The sequence below is a fragment of the Lupinus angustifolius genome, chromosome LG08 (genome assembly GCF_001865875.1).
Source record: "Lupinus angustifolius cultivar Tanjil chromosome LG08, LupAngTanjil_v1.0, whole genome shotgun sequence".
Taxonomy (NCBI): domain Eukaryota; kingdom Viridiplantae; phylum Streptophyta; class Magnoliopsida; order Fabales; family Fabaceae; genus Lupinus; species Lupinus angustifolius.
In genome coordinates, this window is record NC_032016.1 from 10,170,798 (window position 1) to 10,188,467 (window position 17,670).

The 17,670-nt window shown below is 36.7% G+C and overlaps 2 protein-coding genes across 5 annotated transcripts; both read right to left on the minus strand.

The window, feature by feature from the left end:
* On the minus strand, positions 1 to 15,918 carry LOC109354662 (serine/threonine-protein kinase WNK1-like). Its single transcript, XM_019597308.1, has 10 exons — positions 15,762 to 15,918; positions 15,638 to 15,675; positions 15,263 to 15,490; positions 14,692 to 14,912; positions 14,435 to 14,592; positions 13,974 to 14,352; positions 13,124 to 13,851; positions 1,786 to 2,689; positions 1,534 to 1,709; positions 1 to 901 (listed from the first exon to the last, which is right to left on the minus strand). The coding sequence occupies exons 1-10, from the start codon at positions 15,843 to 15,845 to the stop codon at positions 407 to 409; spliced, it is 3,411 nt and encodes a 1,136-aa protein (XP_019452853.1). The 5' UTR covers positions 15,846 to 15,918; the 3' UTR covers positions 1 to 406.
* LOC109354661 (increased DNA methylation 1-like) lies at positions 4,032 to 11,971 on the minus strand. 4 transcript variants are annotated; one of them, XM_019597306.1, is made up of 9 exons: positions 11,779 to 11,971; positions 9,483 to 11,687; positions 8,536 to 8,668; positions 8,333 to 8,421; positions 7,899 to 8,137; positions 6,341 to 6,427; positions 6,088 to 6,187; positions 5,196 to 5,938; positions 4,032 to 5,159 (listed from the first exon to the last, which is right to left on the minus strand). In XM_019597306.1, the coding sequence occupies exons 2-9, from the start codon at positions 11,649 to 11,651 to the stop codon at positions 4,838 to 4,840; spliced, it is 3,882 nt and encodes a 1,293-aa protein (XP_019452851.1). In that variant the 5' UTR covers positions 11,652 to 11,687; positions 11,779 to 11,971; the 3' UTR covers positions 4,032 to 4,837. The 4 variants fall into 4 exon arrangements, with proteins under 4 accessions (XP_019452851.1, XP_019452852.1, XP_019452850.1 ...); XM_019597307.1 differs by having other exon boundaries at positions 4,032 to 5,938; positions 9,483 to 11,641; XM_019597305.1 differs by having other exon boundaries at positions 4,032 to 5,938; positions 9,483 to 11,668.

The following is a 17,670-nucleotide window of genomic DNA, read 5'->3' on the forward strand; positions in this document are numbered from 1 at the left end:
TACATTCAAATCAGGCAAGATTATTCCTTTCATAGCCATAGTCAATAGCTGCCAAGAAACAGATTACCTTTTTTTTCTCCTTTCTTTTCTTCCAGTTCGATCCCATTATAAGCATATCATATATAATGTAAAACACAGTAACAGTAAGTCTTTCTACAACTAAACCGAGTCTCTGATGTTCCTTGGCCGTCGTCCTAGTTACTTTCCACAATCACCTAGTACAACACTATGGGATCATCATTAGAAATACAACCTCTTGCCATGCAGAGCAGGAAGTGGGACAGTAGTTATAATTAACACACAGAACTGCTACCGTTAAACGGTTAGTGATTACAAACAACATTGAGAAAGTAAATGGGATCAAGGTCATAATATCAGTGGTTACCATCTTCAAAAGTTGTCATTTCTATCGGTGGTAGTAGGCCTGCTGATAAGTTGGTGCCAAAACATTGCCATAGCCACCATATGCAGGAGGATAATTCATGGGAGGAGGCGCTGGGTATGACCCTGCAATAGCTGGCGCTGGCTCTGGTGAATAAGCATAAGGTGGACTTCTGCTGCCATACATGTGGGGTGGGGAGGGATATGGTGGAAGAGCAGCTGGGTATTGCCCATGCGATGGAGACCTGACAAATGCAGGAGCAGCAGGGAAGGATGACACATATGCATTAGTCAAACGGCCAGCTTTGGCTGGAGGCATCGGGCCTCCAGTACTGTTGCTTGTACGTGTTCTCTTGTTGGCAGGGACTGCAGCTGGTTTCCTTTTCTCAGGCTTGACCTTCTCCAACTGTTCAAGCCGCTTCTTCAGATTTTCTGGGGGGAATTCAGCCTCGAGTTTGTACTCTTCAATGCATTTGATCACAGCCTTGAGAGCAGACTGCTCTTTTCTTGCAGCTAGGTACTGGGGAAGTTTATTATGCATGATAAGAAATGTCAGTTAAAATGGTAAACCCACTTTCCATAACATAATACAACACTTTTTCTCCCAACTAATCAGAAAAAAGGACAAATAGATAAGCAGAATAAAAAATTATATTAGTTTTAGCAAACTATTTAACACTCAGAAGAATATCAAAACTCCCCTTCTTCAACCATGTCTCAGTTGCAGTCTTATTATGCTGCTTGCTCTATACAAAGTAAATCAAAAACAGAAAAAGATTGAAGTTGTATAAACAGATTCACAAGATAACAACACCAGTGATCCAAGATCATCAGTTGGACCATATACCTAAGAGTAATGATATATACTCCTGCACAATCAACCTACAAATCCTCCTACACTACAAGAAAAGTTACATCTGTCACAAAGTGTATTTTAAAGTGGTACTTTGCGACACATGTAACTTCTCTTATGGTGTAGGATGATGTGTAGGTTGAGGACATACCCATTTTCTATACCTAAATATGATATGAGCATTGGAATGAAGAAAGAGACATACTAGTTGTTGAGCGCAAAAGACAGTGTAGGTTCCACAACATCAAATGAGTAAACTAGAGAAAAGTATTAATAAATAAAGCAATTGAAAATGATACCGCAGCTCGGCCTGCATTATTGGGATCTTCCGATATGGAGGCAGCAACTTTCTTTGCATCCTTCAAAAATGATTTGAGCAGTGGCACAGGTGGGAAGTTGTCCACAAGACCTACTTCATATGTAAAGTGAACTGCATCAAGCTGCTGGCCTTTGCTGATTAACTCTTGAATGATATCTGCATAATAAAAGTAAAAGATGGTTACATTAAGTAATGGGTGTAGAATAGAGTATTAAATAAGATAATTTTATACCAGGCATTTGGTTGAGAAGACCAAGTGAAAGTGCAAGCTTAGGCATCTGTTTCCTCCAAGCAGAGGCAATGACAAGTTTCTTATAGAAATGGAGATCATGATCCTTGTCGACAATTCCAAAGGTAACGAGATGCTGCAAGAAAGTATGAACATCAGGTGTCTTAAGATTGTGAATTCCACCCCTTTGTTTGAGTGTTTCCTTCCAAGTAAGAGCTATCTGATTGGCTTTGTCTTTGACAGTAGGAGTAAGAAGAAGCCTTGAGTTCCCTATTATTGGATCGATGATTACAGGTATTAGAGACTCAAGAATCAACACACACGCCCATCCCAAGTCATTTCCACCTTTTTCAACTCTCTTGTCAACAGGAAACACCTCTGATATTGCTTCCAACACGAACTTGGGTGGATCCACGCATTCAGATAGAGCGATCGGAATCTGAGACCTGAGTGTCTCTAATTCCTTTTTCTTTCCTATTACGAACTCCCAAAACCCTAGGGCGTCCATTGTGAGGCAGAAGGATTTGAGTTTGAGCATGAGAGGTGAATCCTGTTTATTATTATCATCGGAATCTTGATCTTGTTGTTGTTGGATGAGTTGGAGAGCTGCTTGGCGGTGGGAGTTGAGGTCGGAGAGGATGAGGTGGAGGGAGTGGTCGAGGGAGGAGTCGCGGTGGTTGAGAAGTCGGAGGGAGGTGTCGGTGGAGTGGTGGAGGGAAGAGATCTTGCGGTTAAGAGAAAGAGACTTGGAAAGAAGGTTATTTTCAAGAGAAGTGAAATGATCAGAGAGTTCTTTCCATAGAAGAGTGCAAGTAGTCATCAGAGAAGTCTGACGTTGGAACTCATCAAAGGAAGGTTCAACCAACTCTGATAACTCACCAGGATCACACGCAGACTCCATCATCATCTCTCTCAGGAACAACCACAACACCAACAACAAAAGAAAAACAAGGGTTTGGTGTCAAATAGGATAAACAAACAAACAAAGTAAAGGAAACCAACACTGCTCACGTGGACCTCACTAAACCAACTTCATTTCCAACCAATTATTATTAAGTTTTAAGATTCTATAAACAAACTTTATTTTATTCTTCAAAAAACTAATTATTTATTACTTTGGATTTTGCATAAAATGTATATGGAGAAATGATATATTTAATGGATTAACATGAATATATTTAATTTTGTAAGATATAGTTTAGAAAAAAGTGTTGGGAGAGAAGAACTTTCTCTCAAATCGAAGTTATTGGATGAGGAGAGAGAGAATGTGTGGAGTGGGAGGTAGAGTACTAGTGACCGCCACATGGGAGGAGTCAGATAAAGTAAGAAAAGGATTAGATTAGACATATATACTGTATACATACATATAGAGGGGTAGAAAAGAGTGAAGGAGAGGGTAGTCCTTATTCTAAAGGGTACATTCTCCCACAACCATCTTCTTGGCCTAGTTTTAAAGTTTGATATTAAAATGAGCAGGTAGAGATAGTATGAATATATATGAATTATGACCATTCTAAAATAATAAAAAAACAAATCGCTATATATATATATACATATAAAGTTATATACAGACATGATAATGTATAATTATATTTAGTTTGAATAATCATAAATACATATGTGCAGTGACAGCAATGTTGGTACGGTAATTATATAATGGTAACGTGCTGAATCTCAGAACTACTTTGCCAACACATGACTGAAAAGTATATCTACCACTACTCTAATTATACCCCTCACTTTGGAACTAATAAAAGTTGATAATTTTAACATCTCATTCACCATCATTTCTCACCCCTTAGCTTCCTTTGAATGATAGATAGTAATAGGTATCACCTCCTTACAAATATTATTGGTCTAGGCTACCCTCAACACCATATCTTGCCAATATCTAAGATACCCTCAACTCACCAGTGGGATGGCATCCACTCAAGTTTTTGCATACCACTTGATGTGCACAACTAAAAGTTGGGTAAAGTGTCTAAGCTCTACTATGCCTTTGATATAAGATACATGTGTTGTAGACAAAAAGAGAGAAAAATATAGAATGAGTTGGGTAAAGTGTGAATAAGAAAATACTTGTAAAAATAGAAATGAGTTGGTAGAGAATGTTTAGAAATATAAACAAATATTATGGTTATATGTTTGATCCGCCAGTCTATTTTGTCTTGTCATCTACCAAATTGATACAAGCAAGAAATTGGTTTTCACTCAAAATGAAAACATCACCCACCCAGCCCAAACAACCCTGTACAAAGAAAGGTCTTCACATTCTACAAGCAGGATTATTATTTACTACACAGTGCACAGAAAGATAAGGTTCCAGACCTTTAGGAAAATCCTCCTATTCAAATATGCCTAAGGTTTTGATATAATTGTACAAAGTTCCGGTGAAAGAAAAATGGAACATTAACACCAAATTTATGGAATAAGGAAGAATCATAAGGCTGAGCAGAAGGTGCTGCTATCGGAATGAACGAAACAGTTTCATGCTTCCATCAACGACCCATCAAATTGTATTCAAGCCAATAAAAAATCATGCTGCCAACCAAAACAAAAAACTGCACATAGTATCTGCGACTGCTGATGCCATGTGATTAATTAGTGTAGGCCAATAGTGAAGGGCACATGTGGTTTGAGAAGGAAGCCAAACCCACCACCAGATTCAATGACAATAGAATCATAATCATATAACACCCAAAGGATCTGCCAGTTATAAAGGATTGCTGCATATTACAGGTCAGCAACCTCACCCATATGACCAAGTATTTGAGACAGATCATGAGCAAAATTAACCTTCAAGCATTTTGGCAGAAGAAACATTCACATGAAAATATAACTTTGAACCTTAAAAAATTCGTACTTACCAAGGAACCAATTAATACTTTCCCTTGAAATCAATAGAACCTATTCATATTATCCCGATAAACATAAGCTCCAAAGCCATGAAAATTGATTGCATGCAAGGCAATGAATCGTTGAAAGATAATTTGTGAGGAAAGTAGCATGGGCATGGGAGCTAAAAACATCAGCACTATTAGCTTTGGCCATTTTCTTATACTGGATCAGTCTCAGAACTATGACCGGATGCATTTAGGCCAGTTTCATCAACGTGAATTTTATTTGAAGCAACTCCTGTGCCCAAATGTAAATTCTTTTTTCCCTCTGGTGCAGTATCACAATTCAGATCAGATCTTACTTGCAAGAAACTGTCACCAGCATGACCAAGAACAGAACCAGAGACATCTATATTTTCATTATTCTCCTTGGTAATTTTATCTTGAGATAAATTTACTGAAGGACAAGCTTCAAGAACCTCATCAAAGGCGTCATTCATACCAACCTCTTTAGAAGACAAAGCATTTTCTGCAACTCGAGACTCCAAGAATGGATTAATGCCAAGCTCAAATGAATCACAGTTTATATCAGCGGCCATTTGACATTTCCTGTCAGAAACAGGTTCAACCAGGTCTTCGGTAGAACCAGGACCAGAACAAGCAGTTTCCTGACCCAAAAATGGAATTTCATGGCAATCCGTGGCATCTAATGGAGGACCAGTCACAGATTTTTCATTTTGTGAACTGATTTGACATTTGGGAGAAGAATGCAATTTATCATTAACTGGAGAACCTGCAGCTATTTTATTGTCCGTTTCCAGTACACCATGACTAGTACTAGAAGAAGGAACACATTTATCTGAAACAGAATCATCAGATAATCTTTCCTCAGAGCAATATTTGGAGCACACAGTCCCATCAACCAAAACTTGAGTGTTTAGCTCTTGAGAAGCAGCACTACATTCATTATTTATCTCATTGGCAGGATTTGAACTAGCAGCATCACTTCCATGAGGATTGTGTACAGCAGGGAAATCCACATCTAGCCTACCAGCCATTTTGGGCTTATTGAAAACCTTCCTCTTAGCACCTGTTGCTAATACACCATCTGCAGTGGTTGTATTACCATCAAGTTTTCCTTCTTGCATGAGCAGCTTCTGTAACATATCTATGCCAGGGAAGACCAACATATTCAAAGACTTCATTTCTTGTCTGAGTGATTCCTCAAGACGTGTGAAGCCAAAAACTGTTGTCCATGTCTGAATGAGTTCAGAAATTGCAGGAATAACCAGTTTCTCAACCTTCAAAGAGCAAAGAGCCTTCCAATTGGGAGGTAGAGAAAAAGATAAAAACATGTCAGTATCATAAAATAAAAAAATGCCTGTAGAAGGGCAGACGCCTAACAGAATTTTATATAGATATTAGAACAAAAAGAAAATCACAGAGAACAACATCACTCAAGGTTTACCAATTCAATGGCAGAAAAAAGCCGGCGACACATCCCCTGATGCCTATATATATGTCGAGTTCCAATGAAGGGCATCTCTGCTAACTTTGTGCCATGGAACCTAAGGCAGGATAGTAAACAGCCAACAAGTTTATTCTCATTTTTCACAGTAATAAATAAGAAAAAACACTAGCTTCTACATTTTTTCCTTCTACTTTCCAATTAAAAGGGGAAAAGGATTCACTGAATAATGCCAGGCTTCATGAGTTAGTACCTGATAGATGCTGCAGAAATTATTTCATCCCCTCGCTCCAAAATAGCAGTATAAAAGCCATTATAATTCAACCGATTGAAGTTTGACCTAAAAAGAGAGAAAGCAAAAGATACATGTAAAGGCTAAAAAGTATGCATCTTACAGCAAAAAATAATATCAAGAAAGTATTCATACAGTCAAAACAATGAAATCAACACCAAGAAATTTATTTAGTAGAATTGGACAAACATGGAAAAATAATATAGTTGTTAAAATAAGAAAAAACAAAGCCTCACAATATAAAGAACAACTACAGCAAAATAATATCCCAGTGTTTAAATGTAGAGACGAGGAGTTGAGGATAATAGTATTTCTAGAAATGTTCCATCATATCACACTGTGTTCAGGACAAATTGAACTTCCTTTTGTCAATAGTGGCATACCATTAGCTATATAGGTTTCATCATAAGAAATAATTAAGTGGCTATGACAATGGGCTATACACCCTATAAAAATCTTACACTTTTTCTACTAAAAATACATCCTATTGCCCTCATCTTTAAGAGTACCTAACTCACCCAATATTTGCCTATGGCTTCTTTGTTGTTCTCGGTTCACAGATGTTCCAAAGGGGTTTGTGATGGGAGCCTCCTATTTGGAAAGTTTATCCCACAACCAGACATCAGACAAAGAAGTATGCCACATAGCAGATTCAATTACTTAGGTAGATCTGATGTACAGTTATTAGGAGCCATAAAAATATACCATGTGGCAAATTCAGTTATTTGGAGGCAGATCTGATGTAGTTTGTTATTAGGAGGCAAATCTAATGTAGAGTTATTAGAAGCAGTTTTTTAGTATAATATGCATTGTGTGATGGTAGGCAGTCATGTGTGTTGTTATTTTGTAAGTTTAGACATAATACTCTCTGTATGAGACTTCGGTATCTGGGACGTCAAGTCTCTTGCTGTATTGGCTGTAGTTTCTGTGTTTATTAATAAAGGTATTCAATTTAACTCTGCTGCTCTATCAGTTGCCTCTGATTTGCAGAGACTGGATACCCCTGCTGCCTTCTTGACTTTCTCTATCACTTTAGTCTTTTCATTTTTCTGTTATGGATAATATACTACCCTCCCACAAGTTTGTACTTGCCATTCTTTCTTTCAAATAATAGTTTTTTCCCTAGAATTAAAAAATCTGTTCTATTGCAGACAGAATATAAGGCATTATATACTTCCAGTCTTCCATTTTGAGGCAAGATTCAATACTTCAAATTTTGAAATTGATAGAATAATAAGCACAATGCAGAAAAGTTCCTAGCAGATCAGATCATTCTGTCAGAAGTTTGAATTTTTGTAGCATTAAATAAATCCACTAGGTAATTTTTTTTATCAATCATCTCTCTACCTAAGTAAATTAGCAAACAGTATTACTCAGATGACACTAAAAGATAGAAAAGAATAAAGGAAAGCAATTGCCAAGATGCATTTTACAAATGATAAAAAATACAACATACAAAAACAGACATAAGCATTCAGCCATCATCATTAAAACAATAATGTGCTTACTAGTTTCTTACCCACTATTATATAAAACATTATGGATTAAATTGATACCGCTCCTCCGATCGATAACCGGTAAGAAACATTCATCCATCACAGTCAGTGCAACAGCTAGCTTGGAGTTGCATTCCACCCCCTGGGTAACTCCCCTACTAGCTGCCTCAGAGTCTTCATCTGTTCTATGAATAAGAGACCACGTAAAGCCTGCATCTAGTTCATACTTGGTACTGAGGTACTTCTTCAAGTGCTCAAAAAGCTGTAAAAACATAAAGAATTTAATTCATAATCAAACCTTAGTGCTACAAGAGTTCGCTTCGGTTTTGCTGCTGCTTCTTCTCAGTTTTCAGTTAAACAAAGATTAAAATACATAAGTTCATAGAAAGACGAGTTCTGCAATTCTTAAAAATGTGAACTCCATAAACTGTCGCACATAAAAAACTTCAAATGATACCTCTTTGCAGTCTTTTCCACAAAAGTAAGTTCCTGACATATTGGGGTTAGTATGAACGGCGTCCACCTCCTTAGTACAAGAGTTATGATCTATCAAAACAGAAGGTTGAATATAAAAACAAATAAAAAAGGAAGCAAATACCAAAAGCACAGAGCATATTGAGAGAACTTCAAAACTAAGCAAAAAGAGAAGAATTTGAATACATTTTTTCTCGCATAAAGCACAAGTGTGTAAGGCATATGCAGCTGGTTCATCTTCTTTGTTAATAGTTACACTGGCTATTCCACAAAATTTACAGGTACAATTTAGACAATGCCATTCACCAGGGGGGAGCATCTGCAACAAAAGATGAGTTCCTTGGAATGAAAACCATCCTCCTGGATAAATCAACTATGTTGCAAAATTAAGGCATCCTTGTTTGTTATCAAAACTAAATAAACAAAAGCAAATTTTTGGTAATAAATTACTGTGGTTTTCATGAATTTGTACACTGGACCCTACTTTTCAAAAGAAACCTAATCAACATGCAATATAGATATCAAAGAAATTAAGTAAACCATAGCATTATATCTCCTGTTGATCCATCACAATACAATCCCAGGCATAAAAAACTATTTTAGGTAGATAATTATTTCATTTACAGCACTTTCCTGACAATGGATATTACAAACTAAATTGTTAGCACTGCAATTTTGTTCTTAGAATACCGCTCCTCTGCATGTCCATAAAGTAACTCAACAAAAGTATAATAATAAGAATATAGGGTATTTCCCTCTCTTTCTGGCATCTGAGAAACAAAGCACCTGATAATAAGATATCATCGTCCCTCATTCAACCACCATCCAAAAGAAGAAAAAAATAGCCAAGACAAAACCATACAGATATAAATAACTTGAACAATAAAAATGAAGTTGGATAACCATGACATGCCATATGGATAAAGAAGAATAGCTTTTCCCTCTCCTCCTAACATTTTGAGAAACGTAGCACACAATAATAGTTTTCGAAGTCCTCTCTAACCCCGCTCAAAAGCAACAAAAAAGCCAAGATAAAGCCGACAGAGAACTAAAGCTTGAACAATAAAAAAGTAGAAGTTGAAGAACCATAACATGTCATATGACTAATAGCCAAATCCAACATGTACTCTTACCTGTATATCCAAGCAATTCTGATGAAATGTTGATGGACAACCATCGCAACAAATCAAATCCCCTCCATCTCCACATATACCACAAGTATCATCATTTGGATCATCACCATCAATATCTACTGAATGGAAACTAATTTTCTCATAGTTTTCTTGTCTATTCCACGCATCTATCTGGCACTGTAGAAGAGAAACCCCAGATTTCAAAAATATGTTTTGATATGGCTGGTGCAACTTGCTTCCTGCGTGTTGCTCAAACTTTGAAACTGTGAGGATCTTACTACAGCAGACACAGTGAATGCCGTCTCTTGTGATCCATCCCTCCAGCAAAACTCGCTTCCTTTTACAGTACTGAACCTTTTGGCTTAACTGTACTACCCCAGAGTCAATCAACCAGGAAAGCACTGTTCTTTTGCCAGTATATGGAACAAAGTCACCAAATTCTGAATTTGTTCCCTTGTTAGAATTACGAACTAATAAAGTGCACCTTCCATGCCTTCTACTTTTCCTACCATGTAGGAGATGAGGCTCATTTCCAGAGAGTGATTTTTCAGTTCCACCACTTGAATGATGGGTAACAGCATTTTCAGTCATTCTAGTTTTCCTGGACTTACTTCCTTGCTTTAGAAATGAGCTTAATTTTTCATCATTGCTATCACTATCCATGTCATTCTTACAACGCTTCCTTCCGGAGGATCTTGTGATGTGCAGCTCTTCTCCACTATCACTCTCACTATCATCTCTTTCCTTATTCTTCAAGTCTTTCTCCATCTTCTTCCGAGTGTTTCTTGTCAACTGACTGAGCACATCATTTGTGATAGGAGCAAAAGAAGAAGCCTCACCTTTGGGCTTGGCTTCATGATCATCATCATTCAATTGCTTTTGAAGTGCATCATAGGCCTTGATGATAGACCAATAAGCTGTACCCCCAGGGTGAATGTAAACTGCATCCAGATAATCTCTATTCCTTCGAGGGCGATAGTCTATGGTCCAACCTGCATTAAGCAGCATCTCACGTATTTGTTCTCTTAGCTTCTGTTTCTCTGTACCACTACCACGCTTGACTTTTACTTCTTTTGTGTTCGTAGTTGGCAGTTTTTCATGCTTAGGAGACTGTTCATCTTCAGAAATTATCTTCTTTGAAGACTTGCGAACTTCAGAGTTCTTTACTCCAAGACTCGGTGACATGTCACTATTATCTGAATTTTGCTCACCACCCTTACTGTCCATACATGACAACTGCTTTCTTGATGCTATCTGTTTCTTTTTTGGCCTAGCAAGTAAGCAATGTTCCTCAACAGGTTTTGTTTCCAAGTGTGACGAAGGACAGATATGAGCATTCCTCTTGGAAGTACGCTCAGTCCTCAAACTATGCCGGCTTTTTACATGCTTGTGATGATCAGAGTGTTCTAGTAGCTTACCCGCCTTCTTTTTATTAACCATCACTTTCAGAACACCATTTTTCCCCTGAACCCTGACAGATTCGTCTGAATTAAGCTTGTCCCTTAACAAGGGTGCAGGTCGTTTAGCTCCATCAATGTTCGTCTTCAACCTACTATGGTCAACATTATCTCCCAGATACAACCCGCTTTCCCTGTTGTTGTAGGAGTTTTTTCTTTTATTGACTACATTTCTGCTTGAACCACTTTCAAATTCCCTATGAATGCCACTTCTAGCAGCATGCATTCCTCCCATGAACCTTCTTCTTCCTCCTAAATCAACTTTGTTATTATCAAAATGCCTCATTCTCATCATTTCAGCACTCGTGCCATCATATTCATTGAAATCAAACACATCTAACTTATTACGTTTCATTTCCCTCCCCTCTGAACCATTATTCTCCTCAAGCATACCATCCCCATTGCACCCAAGTTGCTCAACTCTTTCCCTCTTCCTACTTATGTCAATGCCACCACGCTCCTGCCGGCGTTGGAGAGCAGTCAAACCAGTACAGACTCGGATGGTTTCAGGGCCAAGCCTGGAAGCAGGAGGCATGGGTAACTCATCATCACATGATTCAGAATCAGTTGAATCAACCACCACCTTAGGCCTTTTCATCATTTTCTTGGATTCATAGAGCTTTGGAGAAGTGGAAGAACCCGGAACCCTATCCTCTTTCTTTCTAACAATCAAACAACCAGAAGGAGCACCTGATCTCGTGCCTGGTTCCATTCTAATAAACCTTAAATCTGGAAAAGTAACATCATCCTAATTCAACATAGAAAACCCTAAATCAAATCTACACAGATAAAATATGAAGAATAAATTGGTTTTATTTATTTATGGTGGAGAATCTTACTTCTGACGAAGACGCCGATCAATCACGCAACTTGGGGCGAAACGGAAACTGATCGGAGAAGGAAGTTAGAGAGAGATTCGGAGTTCGTTATTTAACTACAAATTCTAAATCTGGGATACTTTTTTAAACTTACAAATTCTTCCTCAAATTTTACACCGACACAATTTGTTCCTCCAAAATAAATTCATTTAGAACACAATTTGTTGTTTTAATGATATAATTTATAAGAAAAAATGAATAGGTTTAAAATAGTTTTTTATATTGACAATGGCATCATAATTTATCCATTAAAATTTGCGCTATAGATAGAGTAAAATTTATAGGGATTAAGAAAAATTAAGGAATTATTAGGTGATTCTATTTTTTTCAAAAATTTTAATAACTATTTTGAAATTTTAAAATTTCCAGGACCAATTTGTTGATACAAAAATTTTATGGACCAATTTAAGTTTTTACTTATTTTTTTTTTTATGATAAAGAATGGTCAATATAAATTCATATACTAAAGTTATGTCATTTCTTCATCTCTTACAAGCCCATTTGCACATGTAGTGTGTTCATGATCCTTTCCATATAGCCTTATGATGCTTATATACTTTCCTTTTTGTTGAGAATATATTTTGTATGTATTTTATATTCCCATTCATATTTATATGTATCTGAGTTTTTATTTGTTATATTGGTTTAACTTGTATTTAAAGATATTTTTCATTTCTCTATTGTGGTAAGCATGATAGAGGTCCTAGATTTTGACCTTCCAGGATGTTGCTGGAAAGATCTTACCATTGGCTCAATACTCAATAATGTTATTTGAAACCACAACATACCCAATGGTCTCAGAGGGGTCATCTTTAACATAATCCATCAAAATAGCAAATAAGAGTGTAGTGCTCAAGCAACCTTTACACAATACAAACATATATATATATATGACAGATTTAAGAACTAAAAACTAACATATCTCCTTGTTTCCTTGAAATCTTCCAAATTGTGCAAATATCTGGTTACAGGGTTTGTACAGTTAATTTCTTATATGACTTAGTTCATTACTCATTAGGCTATGTTAAAGTGGTGTCCACTTATATATGAAGAGAAAATAGTGAAGTTGAGTGTTCTCAAGAATCTAGACATCTACAGCATCAACAGGAAGAGAGGTAGCCCTGTGAAGCAAGTGCGGAAGCAAAGCTCCTTTAAAGAAACCCTTCGCTGTGACCATTTGCTCAGGATTGTTAGACCCACTTGTCTCATCAACATTTTGAATAGCCACATTGGTGCATTTCTCAGGAATCATAGACCCCAATGATGGTTTATTATTATGTAACTTCAAATGGGATGTAATTGATACCCTCCCAACTCCACCCTTCCCATGCTCTAGTTGCTGGTCTCTAAAATCTCTTAACTGCATTTGGTACTTTGCTTTGAGCCATCTTAGTTCTTGCCTAATTTCATTCTCATAGTCCGAGATAACACAATTTGATGCCAGGCTAGAACAAGGCTTTCTATCATTGGGATCACTTTCATCAATACTTTTCCCATCCTCCTTCATGGTTGATATGTTTGATGCGTAATGAGCTTTTTTACAATGTATGTCCTTCAACCCCTCAGGAACTAACTCTGGCTCATCTCGCTTAGCCCAGATATTGATATTGGTATAATGAATGCTAGTTGTTTGGCTTGATGCAGCAGGTGCACCTTCTGTAGCACTATTTTCAGAATCTTCAACTTGGTATGTAATCTCCTCAAATCGTCCGTGAACAGCTGCACATCCCTTTTTAGAACAATCAAGAAACTTCAGATTTTTGGCAGTTGGATTATTGGAAGACACATGATCAAAGAAGGAACCGTTTGTAGCACAGTTGAGGCATAAACTTGTACTTGTGCATTCTGAACTTTCCTCTATTCTGGGCCCTCTTTTCCACTCTGGGACCAAGGTTTCAATTTCATTATCTATCATATCTGCTAGTTCTGTTACATCTTGGTTAATTATGTCAAGCTCAGCTACCATTTCATTTGCAACGCTCAATGCTGTATCGGTCTTAGTGTCAAATGGGAAGTAGATGTTTCGAACTCGGCCTATTGAGAGGAATGCATTGTCAATATGGTCTGTTTGCTAATTTAAATACGCGGAAAACATAATATGGAATATTCAAAGACTAAAGAAGTTGATGAAGAAAATAAGAAAGGGAAATTCAAACCTTCCTTATCTGCTATTCTGATTCTCAGAAAAATGCCCTCATCTTCTCTTCTACTGCCTTTGATTGAGGTGTCAACTTCAGCCAAACTATCATGCTCTTCACATTCAAAGTGATCAATTTCCCTCGTTTCAAAATCATGTTGATGATAATCCAATTCATATAGAGGTCCATAACCACCAATATTATTATTATTGGTGTACCCACTCATTGAAGTGTTGCTACTGCAATGAAAGTCAGATCCAGAATCATCAATGTGGAGAAAAGGGTCCTCTAAGAGTTCCTTAGCTGAAAGTCTGAGAGACACAGTTGCTAAGCATTTCTCTACAAACCGCCTAACCTCAGGATCATCTACTTTGTAAAGAGCTTCTGGCAGCTTCCCCTGTAAAACATGCATGCAAATAAATGAGTGAGTACAACCAAATAAGGAAAGTGAATCAAGGCAACAACTTGCTGTTTCTTACAGAAACAACTTTCTTGTAGATTTGAGCAGGGTGATTGCATTCACTATAAGGATATTCAAAGGTGACCATCTCCAAAATGCACATTCCAAAAGAGTATATGTCAATCAATTCATCGTAATCCTCTTCATACACTTCTGGAGCCATAAACTCAGGTGTGCCTGAAGTAAAACAAACAAAAAATAAGCATTCTTTTTTATAGAGAACTAATTTATTGATCATTTGAACAAAATCAATGGCTTTCATGCTGTTCTACACACCAACACAGCGAGCACCATTAGATTTTCGAAGGATTGCAGCTAGGCCAAGATCACCAATTTTGACTTCCCCTTGGTTGCCATTGATGAAAATATTGTCACACTTGAGATCTCTATGGATCACAGGAGGGTCATGGCTGTGGAGATAGAGAAGCCCTTCCAAAATCTGTCTGCACCAATGCTTAACAGCTCTGATGTTAACCCTTCTGTGTTTGAGCCTGTACCTGCACCGACAATGAACATTATGATTTATGAACATAGCCACACTAAAATCCAAAAGCAACAATAAGAAGCTAAAATGACCTTAATATTAAAGCATTGAAGGGAAGATTATACTAAAAAAGGCGTCCCAATTCATGAAGCTCCCACCTACTGCCTAGTGGGGTCTGAGGAGGGTAGATGTACACAGACTTACCCCAGCAGAGAGGTTGCCTTACCCCGTACACAGAGAAGCTGTTTCAAGGATTTGAATCTGTGACATCTTGATTACTAAGCAACAACTTTATCGTTGCGCCAAAACTCATCCTCTTAAATGAATATTGTAATGCTAATGAAAAAAAAGAACAAGGCTTACTGTCTGATAGTCCCGGAGGTAAACAGCTCAGTAACAAAGTTAATCTGCCTACTGGAAGTATCAACCCAAGAAGTGTAAATCTTCATGATGTTCTTGTGTTTCAATGTCTTAAGAAGATGAATTTCACTGTATAACCTCTCTAGCTCTTCAGGATTCTGCAAAAGGTCATAAAGCTTTACTTGATTCCATGCTACTTCTATCCCTTCATACTCATCAAATGCTCTATAGCTGCAACAAATTGATATAACCTCATATTATTATGTTTAAAAAGCAGAAGACTCATTTTGGTGAAAGCCCATTAATTGAACAAGAATATGAAGTGACTATAGTATGCTGCAAACAAAAAGATTAAGGACATGAATGAATGATTCATACACTGTCTTGGAAGCTCCTTTGCCAAGAATTTCATTGTACTGCCAAACATGGAATGAATCAAAACAAATAAGTTGAGAGTATAAAGAAGAAAAAGCTGAGGAGGAGTGAAGGAGAGGGAATGTACTCTTCCATATCTTCCTTTAGGGTCAAATTCCACAAACTCAGAGTAATATGCCTCAACAATTGCAGCAGCAGCAGCATCATTCATTTTTTTTTTTGTTTCTTATATAATCTGTTAGTTCTTGTTTTTGTTTGTTTGCTCTCAACAAATGCTTATTATCCTTGCTATTGTGTGAGGGAGAGAAATGATGGATAAAGAGAAAAAGAAAGTAGTTATGTAAATGCATATATAGAAGGAGGAATAAATAAAAAGAAGAAACTAATAATGTATTTTGGTTTTCCGTGAAGGAAGAGAGAGCATAGGAAAGCCCGTCAAATAAAATAAAAAGGACAAAGTTAGAGTTAATTGTCAAAGGGAGAACTACCCTATAGAACAAGGCAAGGTAAAACACTTCACAAGGTGGGAGAGTGATGTCTACGTGGAATAGTATAACACTTCACAAGGTATAGGAAGGAGAGTGATATCTACATAGAGTAAGAGTAGTACAACACTTGAGACAGAAGCTGACAAAACAGACTCTCCTTTTCCATCTCATCACGAGCTGTAAAACCATAATCACTCTCTCAGATGCAACAGCTTGCACTACATGGACCAACCAAATATTTAGGCTCTTATTTATTTAACAAAAGGTTAGCTTTGCATCACAAAAATTCTACCAGACAAAATTAAATATCTACGTGGTTTAATTAATATTCTCACATATCATACACGAAGTTACACTGTGTCTCTGTGTATATGTAATAATTATTTATCAATTAACAATAACAATGATCTAGTATATTAAACTTGAGGATACTAGATTTATGCAAGAATTTGTCTTGTAGATGGTAGTGAAATGCATGCATTCTTATTTCAAGCCTTACAGTGCTGAGGACAGGAGGTAGCCTACAAAATTTGGAGGAGAGTGGTGCCCATGTTATCTACCATACCACTGCTATTGATTGAACTTTAGGCCTAATAGCCTTCAACTTCAAGTAAGTTAAAGTAATCACGTTATGCATTCTTTTGCAATTATTTTGAGGACTAATGTGTATTGTAATTTTCACAGCCAAAATTAAATTATTACTATTATTATTAGATAGTAGAATGCAAGGAATATGTGTTTGGTGTAATTAATACAAAAATAACGAGTTTAATATCTATTAACTATTTATTTTTATACTTTTATTTATGAGTGACAATGATGATTGGTTATGTTAGTACATAAATATTAAATATAAAAATTATTGCTTTAAAAAATTGAAAATTAAACTTGTTTATCATGATACCATCAATCATGAACACCAATAATGATCATTTGCTTTCCTTGTAGCAAGAATATGCATATGCCTACCATCATGCTCATGCATAGGCCGGTGCCAGATAAGTCATAAAGGATGGTGGTACCATATATTGTAGTACCTCAACATTCTTGCATCATTTGCTATATCCAATTCGGCTAATATATAAACTGAAAGATAAAACAAAAGAAATCTTATTTTGTAATACATATTAGTAACTAGTCAATACTCCTTAGATGTAGAAATAACTTACTGAATCTCATTAACAAATACTTGTATGTTGTCTCTCTTCTCTTTGCTTGATAGTTTGGTTTTTCCCCCAACAATTATTGAGTATACATTATCACTATCCATGTTTTTATATCGCTTACTTAAAAGTACGGGTGATTTGTGGAACCAGTTACATGAGATGAAAAACAAGTATTATTATAATTAAATTGTCTGGTGCAGCAGTTAGATGTGTCGATATGCTTGTAGTAATTTGAACTCATTAGGTAGCAGAGTGATCCAGATGGGGCCGATGTCCAAAACAAGAGACAGAACAAACAAAATAAAAATTATAGTTAATGTATCTGGTTTCTTCAATTAGCATAGTTTACATATTCCATTTAATAATCGTTATCTAAATGTCT

What these genes read in the sequence shown, in the direction of transcription:
- LOC109354661 (XM_019597305.1), bottom strand. Translation starts at nt 11,651, where the DNA reads ATGGAACCAGGCACGAGATCAGGTGCTCCTTCTGGTTGTTTGATTGTT. An exon ending in GTGGAAAAGACTGCAAAGAG is followed by an intron (nt 8,138 to 8,332) that starts GTATCATTTGAA and finishes ATGTTTTTACAG; the next exon opens with CTTTTTGAGCACTTGAAGAA. An exon ending in AATGTTTTATATAATAGTGG is followed by an intron (nt 6,428 to 7,898) that starts GTAAGAAACTAG and finishes CTCTCTTTTTAG; the next exon opens with GTCAAACTTCAATCGGTTGA.
- LOC109354662 (XM_019597308.1), bottom strand. Translation starts at nt 15,845, where the DNA reads ATGAATGATGCTGCTGCTGCTGCAATTGTTGAGGCATATTACTCTGAG. An exon ending in ACCTCCGGGACTATCAGACA is followed by an intron (nt 14,913 to 15,262) that starts GTAAGCCTTGTT and finishes TTGTCGGTGCAG; the next exon opens with GTACAGGCTCAAACACAGAA. An exon ending in CAGAATAGCAGATAAGGAAG is followed by an intron (nt 13,852 to 13,973) that starts GTTTGAATTTCC and finishes TCCTCTCAATAG; the next exon opens with GCCGAGTTCGAAACATCTAC.